Source organism: Dromiciops gliroides, chromosome 2 (genome assembly GCF_019393635.1).
Source record: "Dromiciops gliroides isolate mDroGli1 chromosome 2, mDroGli1.pri, whole genome shotgun sequence".
Lineage (NCBI taxonomy): Eukaryota > Metazoa > Chordata > Mammalia > Microbiotheria > Microbiotheriidae > Dromiciops > Dromiciops gliroides.
Genome location: NC_057862.1, coordinates 293,973,058 through 293,986,882, shown reverse-complemented (window position 1 = coordinate 293,986,882; position 13,825 = coordinate 293,973,058). Strand labels below are relative to the sequence as shown.

Genomic DNA, 13,825 nt, shown 5'->3' with positions numbered 1-13,825 from the left:
GAGGCAATTGGGATTAAGTGACTTGCCCAGGGTCACACAGCCAGTAAGTGTTAAGTGTCTGAGGCTGGATTTGAACTCAGGTACTCCTGACTCCAGGGCCGGTGCTCTATCCACTGTGCCACCTAGCTGCCCCCATTAGTAAGCATTTTTAAGCAGGTACCAGGCATGGTGCTAAGTACTCAGGATACAAGGAAAGGCAAAAATATAGTCTTTGATCCCAAAGTGCTCACAGTCTAATGGGGGAGACAATATGAAAACAACTTTGTACCTATAAGATCAAGGGCAGCTAGGTGTCACAGTGGATAGATGGCCTTAAGTCAAGAAGACTCACCTTTCTGAGTTCAAATCTTGCCTCAGATACTTACTAGCTGTGTGACCCTGGGCAAGTCACTTAACCCTGTCTGCCTCAGTTTCCTCATCTGTCAAATGAGCTGGAGATTGAAATGACAAACCCCTCCATTATCTTTGCCAAGAAAATTCCAAGTGGGATCACAAAGAGTTGGACATGACTGAAAATGACTGAACAACAACACAACAAGCATATAAGATCAATACTGTAAATGGGAGATAATCTCAGAGGGAATCTAATTGGGCACACCCTACTAGCAGTAGGGGAAACCAGGAAAGGCTTCTTTTAGAAGCTGAAATAAGTCAAGGGAGCCAGGAGAAATATGTGAAGATATAGTATGTGTCCCCATCTTTCCAGGTACACAGCTGCCATTCTGATGTAGGCCTCCTCACTTCATGCCTGGACTATTGAAATAGCTTTCTACTTGGTTTCCTTGCCCCAAGTCTCTCTCCACTTCGGTCTAACTTCCATTCAGCTGCCAAAGTGATTATTCTAAAGTTTGGGTCTGACCATGTCATATACCCCCACCCCATACTCAATAAGCTCCTGTAGCTTCCTAAGAGCTCCAGAATCAAATATAAAAACCTCTGACACTGTTTAAAGGCATTCATAACCAGGCCCCTCCCAACAGTCCCAATTTTCTTTTACTTTATTCCCCTAAAAGTACCCTATGACCAGCAATACTGGCCTTTTTGGTATTCCTCAAACAAGGCACTCTGTCTCTTGATTCTATGTTTTTTTCAATAGCCATTACCAGCCTGGGAAGCACTACATCTTCAACTTTTCTTCTTGGCTTCCTCCAAGATTCAACTCCAATCCCACCTTCAGCAACAAGAGTTCCTTCAGTGAAGGGAGGTTCATCAGCTGGGAAATTGGTGACCAATTATGGTATGTGAATGTGATGGATTATTATTAAACTAAGAAATGATGGAGGGAGAAAAAAACCCTTGAAAGTCTCATCATAGAGGGAAAACATCTCTGAAAGACTTAAGAAATGATCAACAGGAGGACCACTATGCCTCCAGAGAACAAAGATGACTACTGATCTCCTGATAGGTAGGTGATGTTCCAGGGGTGTAGAATGAGACATAGATTCTCAGACATTGTCAATATGTGGATTTTTCTTTACTTGACCGTTTATTTGTTACAAGGAAGAAAGTCTGAATGAGGAAATGCCAAGTCGGAAGGGGTGCAGGAAAAAAAAAAGTGCCAATGAAACATGTAAAAATGCATTAGATCACTTAACCCCCATTGCCTAAAAAAAAAAAAAAAAATGCATTAGAACAAAAAGCAGAGGGATGTTCAGGACGCAAAGACAAGGAGCACATCTTTGGAATTAACTTGACATTTATAAATTTTTTCATATATAATATTCCATCTCATATACAATCCTCTTTCTTCTTTGTATAGGAAAATGTTCACGTTTGATAGTGTTTGTCAAGTTCAGAATAAGGAAAAAAAGATTTTCATATATAAACCGTTACACAAAATGAGGGGTATATATACATTCGACATTCTTTACCAATCAGGCATGTTTGATGTAATTTCTTTGACAAACCGGCTGGAATGGTTCCTTTCCCTGGGGGCGTGTGCTCCTCCCTCCTGCTGCCAAAGGACTTCACACGTAATGCATTCTGACACCTGGCTAGGTCTCAGCAAAATCGCCTTCCCCAAAACAGGCAATTGTAACCCTGGAATCCCGGATTAGAGCGCAGAGCCACCCACCGAGCCTGGAGAAGTCCCCCTCCCAACCCCCGCCTTTGGCTTCTCTAAACAAAAGAAAAAATGGAGTTACTTTCTACAAACCCACAAAAAATAAAAATAATAAAAAAATTTTTTAAATAACGGAGACAAAGCAAGACCTTGGCCAATGTGGGACTAGACTGGTGCGGTAAAAAAAATAATAAATAATAATAATAATAAAAGGATTGGTGGAAATGGCTGGAGATGGTGAAAAGAATCGGTCACTGGTCAGGAGAGCTGGAGCACTTGTCGGATAAAGCACAGAACTGGTCTGGGACTCCAGACACCTGGTTTTGGCGCTAGCTCACTCTATACCCTATGGCAAATCTCTTTCCTACCCTGGATCGCAGCTTCTTCCTCTATAAAATGAGAGTTTGGACTGGATTTTGTCTGAGGGCCCTTCCCGCTCTGAATGACCATGAGTCTAAATTCTTTTCGCAGAATTTAAGAACTGAAAAGATGTAAGAGACCATCTCCCCGGTGCCTCAGAAGGAAACTGAGTCCCGAGGAGGGAAAATGAATTGCATTGTCATAAACCTTTCCTGCGGCATCCTCACCAAGTTATCATCCAGCCTTTGCTTGAAGATCTATCCTGAGGGAGAACCCACCACTTCAAAAGTGGTGTCCATACAGAAATGGCTCCCTGACTCTGAGGACACTATCCCAGAATCTCAGAGTTGGATGGCACCTCAGAGGGCATCAAGTTTAATTCGTACCTGGTCAGGAATGCCCTGTGCAGCGTCCCCAGTATGTAACCATCCACATTAGGTCTGCCTAATGACCTTTAATGATAGAAAACCCTGAAGCAACCCCACCCTCTTCTGGGGAGTTCTTATTAGAAAGGTTTTCCTTACAGTGAACTGAAAACTGTTCGATTCCCTTCCATCACTCCAAATAAATGGTATCACAGGGTCATATATTTGGAAGCCAGTGTCTCCAATCTTCTCATTTTACAGGTAAAGAAACTGAGGTCCAGAGAGATGGAGTGGTATTAAATTGCAGTGCTCGGACTTGAACCCAGGCCTCCTAACTGAAAATCTGGGACTCTTTTTCATGACACCACACTCTTCTTCCCTCTGGGGCCAATCAGAACAAGTGTTGCCTCTCAAACAGCTAGTCTCGCCCCTCCCCCCCAACCGGAATCTTCTTTTCTCCAGGGTAAACATCTTTAGTTCTTTCACCTAGTCTTCATGTAGCACCATCTCTACTCCTGTCACCATCTCTTCTGAATGTGCTCCACCTTATTTATCTCCTTCCTCAAATGCATTGCCCAGGGGGGCAGCTAGGTGGCGCAGTGGATAAAGCACCGGCCCTGGATTCAGGAGTACCTGATTTCAAATCCGGCCTCAGACACTTGACGCTTACTAGCTGTGTGACCCTGGGCAAGTGACTTAATCCCCATTGCCCCGCCCCCCCAAAAAAATGCATTGCCCAGAACTAGACAGGAAATTCTTCACATGTGGTCTGACCAAGACAGAAGATGAGCAGAAGAATTACCTACCGTTTTTCTGGACACAATTCTTTTCAGCCTGCTCTGACATTCTGACCCATCACTCTGTCATTATCTCCCTTGTTTCTGTACAGGACATGATTCATGGGGGTCCCTTTCCCTATGCTTCCATTTTGCCACCGAATGCAATAAAGGAACAGAGGATCAGCTATAAAAATCCCACTTGTTCTCACTTACTCCCAGGGTTGTCTGTTACTGGCATCCTCTCACCCCACCCCCCACGCCAAGGTTTCCTAAAAATCCACAATTAACTCAGCCAAAGGATGGTACACAGCAGTGGGTTGAGAATACCCATAGCTTTAGGTAGCAGCCTGAAAATGGAGGGAAGAGAACTCAAATTCAACCCTTCTCCCCCTAACTCCTCCCCAATCTTAAACCTACCCCAAAGTGGCAGCTTCCCTGACCCCAGGAAAGTAAAGAACTACACAGACCATGGGAAATTCAGGAGCTCCTGCCTACTGCACACAGTTCAGGGCAGGATTGAACCCCACTACCCCTCTCTATGGTGATTGTATGAGGCTAAGGGATATTAATTCTCCATAGGAAAGAAAAAAAAAATTCCTATTACCCTAGTAAACTCACATTTCTCTAGTCCTTAAAGATTTACCAAGTATTTACTTCATTCCTTGTGAAATGGGTCCTTACATTTAAGGACCATAGAGGTTAGAGCTAGATGGGATTTTAGAGATCATTTTGTCTCAACTCCTCATCTTATAGGGGAGGAAATTGAAGTCAAGAGATAGATGGTTGGCCCAAGGTCACATAGATAAGTGGTAGGGAGGGAAGGGACTAAGCATTTATATAGTGCTTACTGTGTACCAAGTACTTTTTACAAATATTGTCTCATTTGATCCTCGCAACCCTGGGAGGTAAGTGCTATTATTTTTTTAAATAATAAACTTTTTCAACAACAACAACAAAAAACAAACTAACAAAAACTTTTTATTTATAGTTTTAGGTTCCAATTTTTATCCCTCTTTTATCCCTCCCCTCCCCCCTTCCTGAGGTGGCAAACAATCAGATATGGGTTATACATGTATGATTGTGTAAAACATTACCCTATTTGTCATTTTTTACAAGCAAACTTGATTAAAAGAAAAAAATGAAAGTGAAAAATAGTATGCTTCAGTCTGTTCCATCAATATCAGTCCTTTCAAAAAAAAATATCAGTTCTTTCTTTGGAGGTGGATGGTATGTTTCATCAGTAGTCCTTTGGGATTGTCTTGGATCGTATTGTTGAGAATAGTCAAGTCATTCACAGTTCTTCATCAAACAGTATTGCTGTCTCTGTATTCAATGTTCTCTTCGTTCTGCTCACTTCACTATATATCAGTTCATACATGTCTTTCCAGGCCTTTCTGAAATCATCCTGGTTGTCCTTTCTTATAGGTAAGTGCTATTATTATTATCCCCATTTTACAGTTGAAGAAACTGAGGCAACTGAGGTTATGTAACTTGCTCAGGGTCACACAGCTACTAAGTGTCTGAGACCAGATTTGAACACAGGGCTCACTGACCCTGGGCCTAGCACTCTGTCCACTATGCCACCAGCTGTTTCCAGAAGAGGCAGAGCCAGAAGGGAAACACAGGTCTTCCATCTCCGATTCTAGCACTCCTCACTGGATTATGTCACCTCCTGATCTCTTAGGTGAGGCAGACAGAAAAATAAATGCATGTCCACAAGGAACTGACCCTCCAGAAGGGGAAATGACAAGTACACAGGTAATTACAAGGCAGAATAAGGGAAGTGTTGAATTAGAATGAGGAAGGTGCTAAACAGTGCAATGGGGCTTCAGAAGAGAGGTAAAATCACCATCAATGGGGCTTCAGCCCCAAAGCAGAGGAACTTCTCGGAGGAAGTAGCCCATGGGCTGGACTTCTGAGGAAGAGTGGGACTTCAATTGGCAAAGTATATGAGAAACGGGAATTCCAGACAAAAGGGAATTGCTTATGCAAAAAGTATGAATGTATACGAAAAACAGTGAATCACCCAAGATAGCGGGAAGTAAGTTACATGAATAGAAGCAGTGTCAGAAAGACCGAAACAGTTAGCGGGGGGGATCAGATTATGGAAAGTCTTGAATGACATGTTAAAGAGTTTGGACTTTATCCTGGGCAGGTGTTTAAGCAGGGGAATGACCACCATCAATATTGCTCATTATGAAGGTTACTCTGGTAATGTATAACCATGCTTGGATGGGGGAGTGAGACAGAGACAAAGAGACAGACAGAAGGACAGAAAAGCAGGCTGGAGGTGGGGAGACCTGTTAGGAGAATGTTCAATTAAATAAAGAAATTCAATTCAGCAAACATTCAGTAAGCCTTGTAAATGCAAAACCCTGTGCTAGGTACTGGGCATTCAAAGACAGAGATGAAGTAAACCTTGTTCTGAAGATTTTCATTTACAGTCTAATGAGGGAGGGAGGGAGGCAAGTAGGACAATTACACAAATAACTATGAAAACAAGAGAGACTAGGGAGGACCTGAGTTCAAATCTGGCCTCAGACACTTAACACTTACTAGCTGTGTGACCCTGGGCAAGTCACTTAACCCCAATTGCCTCACCAAAACAAACAAACAAACAAAAAAGACAAGAGAGACTGAGGTATAAGTGCAAAGGGGAAATCCAGGGGAAATGCCATAGAGTTTTTCTAATAATTTGTTGTTGTTGTTGTTGTTGTTCAATCATGTCCAACTCTTCATGACCCCATATGAGGTTTTCTTGACAAAGATACTGGAGTGTTTTGCCATTTCCTTTTCCAGTGGATTAAGGCAAATAGGGTTAAGTGACTTTCTCAGGGTCACACAGCTAGTAAGTTTCTAAAGCTAGATTTGAACTCAAGTCTTTCTGACTCCAGGCCTAGTGCTCTATACACCAAGCCACTTAACTACCCTTCTAATAATTTAGGGCAATCCAACTCTAAATAATTTTAGTGCCCAATCTTGGTTCTGGAGAGCAGTAGGTGAAATGTATTTTAAACAGGTAAATAAATAAATGCTTCTTTAAATAGAGACTTAAGGGACTATGAATGTGGAATATTATTTATATCCTCAGATAGAATCGCTGAATTTGTTGGTTTCACTATTTTTTGCTTTGTTTGCAGGGGAAAAAGGGAGGTAAAGTAGGAACAATTCCTGGAAACAACTATAATATTTTTTAAACGGCATCAATAAAACTTTTTAAAAATAACCTAAGCAGAGTTGGAAGGGACCTTAGAGTTCATCTAATTCCAACCCCTCATGTGACAAATAAGGAAACTGAGGCCCAAATAAAAGTGACTTAGTTAAATGTCAAAGCCATGATTTGGACCACAATCCTTGGACTTCAAATCTACCACTACCATTTCCAATACACCACACTGACTTTTTAGATAATAAGGGCCTGAATTAGGATGTCTGCCAAGTGAAAGAACTGATGCAAGATATACAGTAAATGAATCTAAGAAGAGACTCCCACTCATAGGACCATTGGATTCAGAGCTGGAAAGGATTACCAGCTATCCTTTAGTATAAATCCTTCATTTAATAGATCAGGAAACTAGAGCTATAAAGAGTCTTACATGTACTGTAACTCTCCTCATTTGACAAATGGGGAAACTAAGGCTCTTATCCAAGGTCACACAGGTAGTAAGTAGCAGAGACAGGATCTGAACCCAGTCACTCTGATTCCAAATCCAGTGCTCTTCCCACTCCATAGACCAACTTCTATCAACATTTGAACAGAAGGAAGCTTGTACTAGTCCCCTTCCCTCAAATGAGTGTCATTTTTAAGACAACCCCAGACCCATTGCTAAGACCCCCAGCTGTTCAATACAATAGGATCTAAATGTCTTTTTCCTTAGCAAAATTCCTAATGGAAACAGAAGATGAGAAACCACAGAGAATAGACCAAGAAGTTCAGTGAGAGGCAGATTTTTTTGGGCCGGTAGAGCCCAAGAGCTTAGGAAACCCAATCATTTCACAACCCAGCAAGGTTGGGAGCGAGGAAGCGCAGACAGCAAAAATCTGAGAAAATGAGTGTCCCGGAAACTCGAGTTGTTTAATAATACCCGATTTTCCGCAAGACTGCAGAATAGCGGTTTTGAATCCTACAAGGGATTTGGCTCTAGTTTGCCCACTGGCTCCTAGATCCTTGAAGAGAACTCGGGGAAAGGTGCTGAAAGAATCCATTTGGCGACCAAAGGCAATGGAGATCAATCTGAAACTGAGGCGTGTTTCCCAATATTTGGCAGCAGGTTGAAATAAGAGGCCAGAGACTTGGGCAATGGAGGAGATGCGAGGACGGAGAGAGGGGCTGACGAATGGTTTTCATGCCTCCGTGTGCAAAGCCTCAAGTTCTTCAAGCTCCGAAAAGAAATGATAATTTCTTGGCAAAGCACCTTTTCCCCCTTCAACTTTTGAGTGTGCTTGGACGCAGGGTAATTTCTCTCTTGATTTTCTTTCCTTGTTCTCCCCATGAAAAATCGGGGAATTGATGCAAACTCCCTGTGCTTTGACCTTTTTTTCATAGGACTGTAGGGTCACCAATTGGCTTAGTACTTTATACTTGGAGTCATCTACCCGCACGGCTAAGGTCTGTACCGAAAGGATGTCTCACAGGTCCCCCTCAAACCTCTAGGGCTAGGACTTGGTGAGTCACTCAGGAAACAGGATGTATCATGTCCTTTGGACAGAGCTGGAGATACAGCTGCGGGTGGGGGAATTTCAAGATTTGGGATTCCTAGGGCAAATATGAATTGAGTACTAATGACTCAGTCTGGCTCCCTGAGAACATATTTATGAGCAACATTCTCAACCCCCTCAGTTCTCCCTTCCTTCAATTTCTTCACCTTCTACTCAGCCATTCTAATGACTCATTAGGCCAGTGAGCAGCACCTGAGTGTAAATCAATCTCTCTCTCTCTCTCTCTCTCTCTCTCTCTCTCTCTCTCTCTCTCTCTCTCTCTCTCTCTCTCTCTCTCTCCTCCTATATCCCCACTCCCCCCCCCTCCCCTCCCAGATTCCCTCCACTGACTCACTGAGTAAAGGCAGCATAAAAAGAGCACTGGGTTAGGAGTCAGAAAACCTGAGTTCAAATCCCAACTGTCTCACCACCTGGATAGTGAGGCTTTACAGCTTTACACTTGACGGCTTCAGTTTCTTCATCTATAAAAATAGGGCATTTGACTCAATGGCTTCTAGGGGGGCTCTCCCTCTCTTCCAACTCTAGATCTATGAGCTAAGCCCCAGGTTCGAATCCTGTCTTCAATGCTTGTATGAGTGTGACCTTAGAACACTCAACCTCCCAGGACTCGGTTTCCTCACCTGGACTAAATGGCCTCTGAGATCCATGATCCAATAGATAGAATTACACACTGGAGGAGACTTTAAAATAGAACGTGTAGAGATGGAAAGCATCTTATAAGAGGAAACTGTCAGACCTAGAAGGGACCTCTGACTCACAGAACACTGGATGTCATAGAAGGAGTTGGCCTTAGCATCATCTACTCCAACCACCTTGTTGGATTGAATCTTTTTGCCTCCCTTATCTTTCCAGTGGGGGTAATATCCTCTTCCTGCTCACTGCCACCTCAGAGAATCCTTTATTTCCTTCAAGAATCAATTCAAGGGGCAGCTAGGTGGCGCAGTGGATAGAGCACCAGCCCTGGAGTCAGGAGTACCTGAGTTCAAATCCATCCTCAGACACTTAACACTTACTAGCTGTGTGACCCTGGGCAAGTCACTTAACCCCAATTGCCTCACTAAAAAAAAAAAAAAAAAGAATCAATTCAAACACTACTGCCTTTTGCATAAAATATTCCTGATGCCTCTTTCCCCCACCAAGCATCAAAATCAAACACTGAGTATCAAAGTACTTTGAAAAAGAAAAAAATGTTATCCAAAGACAAGGGATTTTTTTTTCAAATTAATGGCCAACTGTGACACAATATAAATCACACTATTAAAAGGAATAAATATTCTCCCTGCATCCCAAGTTCTACTGTTTTGATCAGGATGGTGATTATGATGTCCATGGGGACAAAGGCAGTCCAAGTCTGAACACTCTGACAACTTCCACTGGTCTCCCATGTCTATTTGGATCTACAGAGTGACCACACAGTTGGTTTCCTGCCCCCCCCCACTTAAATTCTTAGCAGCAATAAAAGAAGTCAAATCAACATCCTCATCACTCACCCAGTGGAAATCATGTTGGCCCAGTGAGAAGGAGGCAGGGGAATGCTATTTTCAAGGTTTAGCAATGCTGGAGAACTGCCTTGTTGGTCTGATTGGGAATATATTGGCAACTGGGCAGTGAATCTCTTGATTTTTATTTCAATGAAACATATTTTCCTTTAATGAAATTAAGAAGCATGAAGTTCAATTATTCTATTGGGTTTGATCAATTAAGAGTCTGGCTCCCCTGAGCCTTTTGTCCTCTACTGTCCTAGCCCCAAATATCTAAAATATTTTACTATTATAATCATTATTATTACCACTTATGGAATGTTTACTTTAATCCTTCAGAATAATTGCTTTTATGGAGTGTTTTAAGGTTTGCATGGGACATATTTTCTCATTTGATCTTCACAACTACCCAAGGAAATAAGTGCTATTAATATCTCCACTTAATAGATGCAGAAACTAAAGCAGAGATAAATGTTAAGTGACTTGCCCAGAGTCACATGGTTTGTGTCTGAGGTCAGATTTGAACTCAGATCTTCCTGACTCCACACCCACTGTCCTACCTAGCTGCCTAAAATCTAAGAATTTATCTATGAAAGTCCTTCCTCCTTCAATCCACATTCTAGGGAGAAGCATAATTTTTTTAAAGTGCTAGATTTATAGTTAGGAGTTGAGAGACTGAATTTCAAATTCTAGCATTCACACTTACATATTGGGAGTGTCTACTTGGCCTCAGAAAACAGAACTAGGAGCAGTGGATAAAAGTTGCAGCTTTTGGATTCATACATGGAAAAACTTTCTGACAATCAGAGCTACCGAAAAGTAGATTGAACTGTCCCAGAAGGTAGTGAGTTCAATTCCAGAAGACTCATAATGAAACATGATACATGCTGCAAGATAGAGAGGTGATGGACTCAGAATACAGATGGAGGCTTATTTTTGTTTCATTATGTATTATGAACACAACCAATGTGGGAATTTGTTTTGTTTGACTAGGCATATTTGTAGTGCATTGTGTTTTTCTTATTTTCTCAATGGTGGGAAGGAAAGGAATTAAGAAGGAGAGAATTTGGAACTGAGAATATAATAAAATTGAATTTAAAAAAAAAAATTATAAGAAAGGTAAAGGGTTCCCATTTGCTAGAGATCTTATTGAAAAAGCTGATTGACCATTTATCAAGCATGCTGTAGTATAGAAAGGAGCCCTGTTCAGAACAGATAATCTCTGCCAATTGATAGACTGAGATTATGGATTTTGTATCTGTGTTGCATTGAATATAGTAGAAAAGGGAGCCAAGATGACGGAGGAAAGGCAGTGAGCTCTTGAACTCATGACAGGATCACTCCAAAAAAAATCCAAACAATGCCATAGGACAATGCCTGGAGCAGCAAAACCCATAGAAGAATGTGCTGAAATCATCTTCTAACCAAGAACGGCTTGGAAGGTCAGAAGGAGGGAGCTGCTATGCTGAGAAAGGAGTGGAGCCCAACCCCACAGTCACCCTGACACAGATTCAGTCCGAGGAAGGCCTCACCAGAGAAGGAGACCTCCAGAGCTTCTGAATCAGCTGAAGGGCCAGTGTCATCTGGAACTAAGCTCAAAGTCTGAGATTCCCTGGCCCCTCTCCTGTTGGACTGGCTGAGCTGACCCAGGCTTGCTGAGGCAGGATGTTCTTGGTGGGACTGTCAGGGGGCATTGCATCAGGAAAGAGCTCAGTAGTTCAGGTGTTCAGGGACCTGGGATGTGCTGTGATTGAAGTGGACGCCATTGCCCACGAGGTAGTAAAGCCAGGTTACCCTGCCTACCATCATATCGTGCAAGCCTTTGGACATGAGATCCTGCTAGAGAATGGTGAGATCAACCACCAAGCACTGGGAAGCATCATCTTCCACTATTCTGAGAAGCTCAAACTGCTGAATGCCATCACCCATCCAGAAATTCATAAGGAGATGCTGAAGCAGGGGGCAGCTAGGTGGCACAGTGGATAAAGCACCAGCCCTGGATTCAGGAGGACCTGAGTTCAAATCCAGCCTCAGACACTTGACACTTATTAGCTGTGTGACCTTGGGCAAGTCACTTAGCCCCCATTGCCCCACCAAAAAAAAAAAAAAAAAAAGGAGATGCTGAAGCAGATCATGAAGTACTTGGTTCAAAGGTACCGATATGTGATTTGGGACATCACCTTGCTGTTTGAAACCAAAGCAATGTTACGATTCTTGAAGCATACAGTGGTGGTATATTGTGACCCCCAAACCCAGCTGTCACGTCTGATGCAGCGGAATGGGCTGAGTCGAGAGGAGGCTGAGGAACGGATTGCAGCCCGACTGCCCTTTGAAGAGAAACGCCAACTGGCTTGGCACATCCTGGACAACTCAGGGGAGTGGGAGGTCACCCGCCCACAGACCCTCCACCTGCATTCCCAGCTAGAGGATTCCCTGGACTTTTTACCATTGAGGCTTCGGCTGTTCACTACTTTTGTTGGCCTCATATACCTATTCTCTCAGCACCTCCTGTTTTAATAGTGCCCCTAGCCCTTAAACACCTACCCCCAGGGCAGACAGCTCAGCTTCATGAGGCTGAGGCTGGGCAACTGGGTTTTGAACACTGCTCAGGAGAAGGCAATGTTCTATTCTGTCCTTCCCTCCCACAGATGGAGCCGTTTCCATCCCCTTCTGTTAGGCAAGCCTGCTGGGCTAAGAGCTTGGAGAAAAGGTTGGCACTATTGTCACAAAAAAAAAAAATTATGACCTTGGAGACGGCACTGCCCACTCCTGTGTTAGGAACCAATTTTAAAAAAAAGAATATAGTAGAAAAGGCACTAGTTTTGAAGAACATGGGTTAGAGTCCCAGCTCTCGCATTCTCTGGGTCTTAGATTCTATATCAGTAAAATAAGTAGGTAGGACTACAAAATCACAGAATTTCAGGGTTTGAAGGAAACTCAAAGGGTAATTAATTCAATATGTACCTAAATAAATACCCAGTTCAAAACTCCTTTACAATGCTTTTGGATAGTGCTAGGAAGAAAGGAATACATTTTTATATAGTACTACTATGACCCAGCCACTGTGCTACCTGCTTTACAAATATTATCTCATCTGATTGTTACAACTCTGAAAGCTAGGTGTTGTTATTGTCTTGACATAGCAGGACCACCCCCCGCTCCTATCACCCAGGCTCATTCCCCTAGCTCTCAATAAAATTGACAGGCTAGGGACCCTGACAGTGGTTGATACAACTCCCTTAGGGTTTTATAGGTAACTCTGTGGATCACTAGGGTTTCTAAACTATTGCTTATGAGCCCCCACTGGCGTGTTTCCCATTTCAAACAGCCAGTGTATGTCAATTAGGTTTTTTTAAATAACAATAACTGCCATTTATATAGCACTTACTCTATTTCAGACATTGTGATAAGCGTTTTACAAATATTATCTCATTTTGATACTCACAAAAATCCTGGGAGGTAAGTACTTTCATTAGTCCAATTTTATAGTTGCCAAAAAACTGAGACAGAGGTTGAGTGACTTGCCCAAAATCATACAGTTAATAAGTACCTGAGGCTGGATTTGAACTCTGGTCTTCCTGCCTCCAAGCCTAACACTCTACCCATGATGCCATCTAGCCATCTCTATAGGAAAGGGTATTTATTGAGGTGGTATTGTAAAGATAGTTTTTATAGACATATCCATCAAAATGAGGTCTCTCCTTGCACACACAAGGTTCCTGGGGCAAGTGGGCTCAAAATTAGAGAGTAAGTATAACTAAAGGGTAAACTCACAGTTTCTGATTTCTGGAAGCCTTTTTCTCCTTTCATGGAGACCTTATTGTTTCCCTCAGTTCTCTGCCAGACTCTGAGGATGGGTAACCTAACGGAATCCTGAGCCTCCTTTCTTCCATGTCTCTAGTTTGTCTCTTAGCTCCCAATGCAGATGTTGCCATAAGTCACTGATGTTCTGGGCATATAGCTACTGGCTTGGTGGATACTGCTACCAGGGTCAATGGGAACTTGAAATCATCCTATCTTTCAAAGTTCACAAGATCATAGTGTGAAATACTTGACCAA

At 42.6% G+C, this 13,825-nt stretch overlaps 1 protein-coding gene across 1 annotated transcript; it reads left to right on the top strand.

Moving 5' to 3' along the window:
- Positions 1-11,431: 11,431 nt before the first annotated feature.
- LOC122738757 (dephospho-CoA kinase domain-containing protein-like) lies at positions 11,432-12,283 on the top strand. The gene is made up of 2 exons (XM_043980683.1): positions 11,432-11,728; positions 11,897-12,283. The coding sequence occupies exons 1-2, from the start codon at positions 11,432-11,434 to the stop codon at positions 12,281-12,283; spliced, it is 684 nt and encodes a 227-aa protein (XP_043836618.1).
- Positions 12,284-13,825: the final 1,542 nt, after the last annotated feature.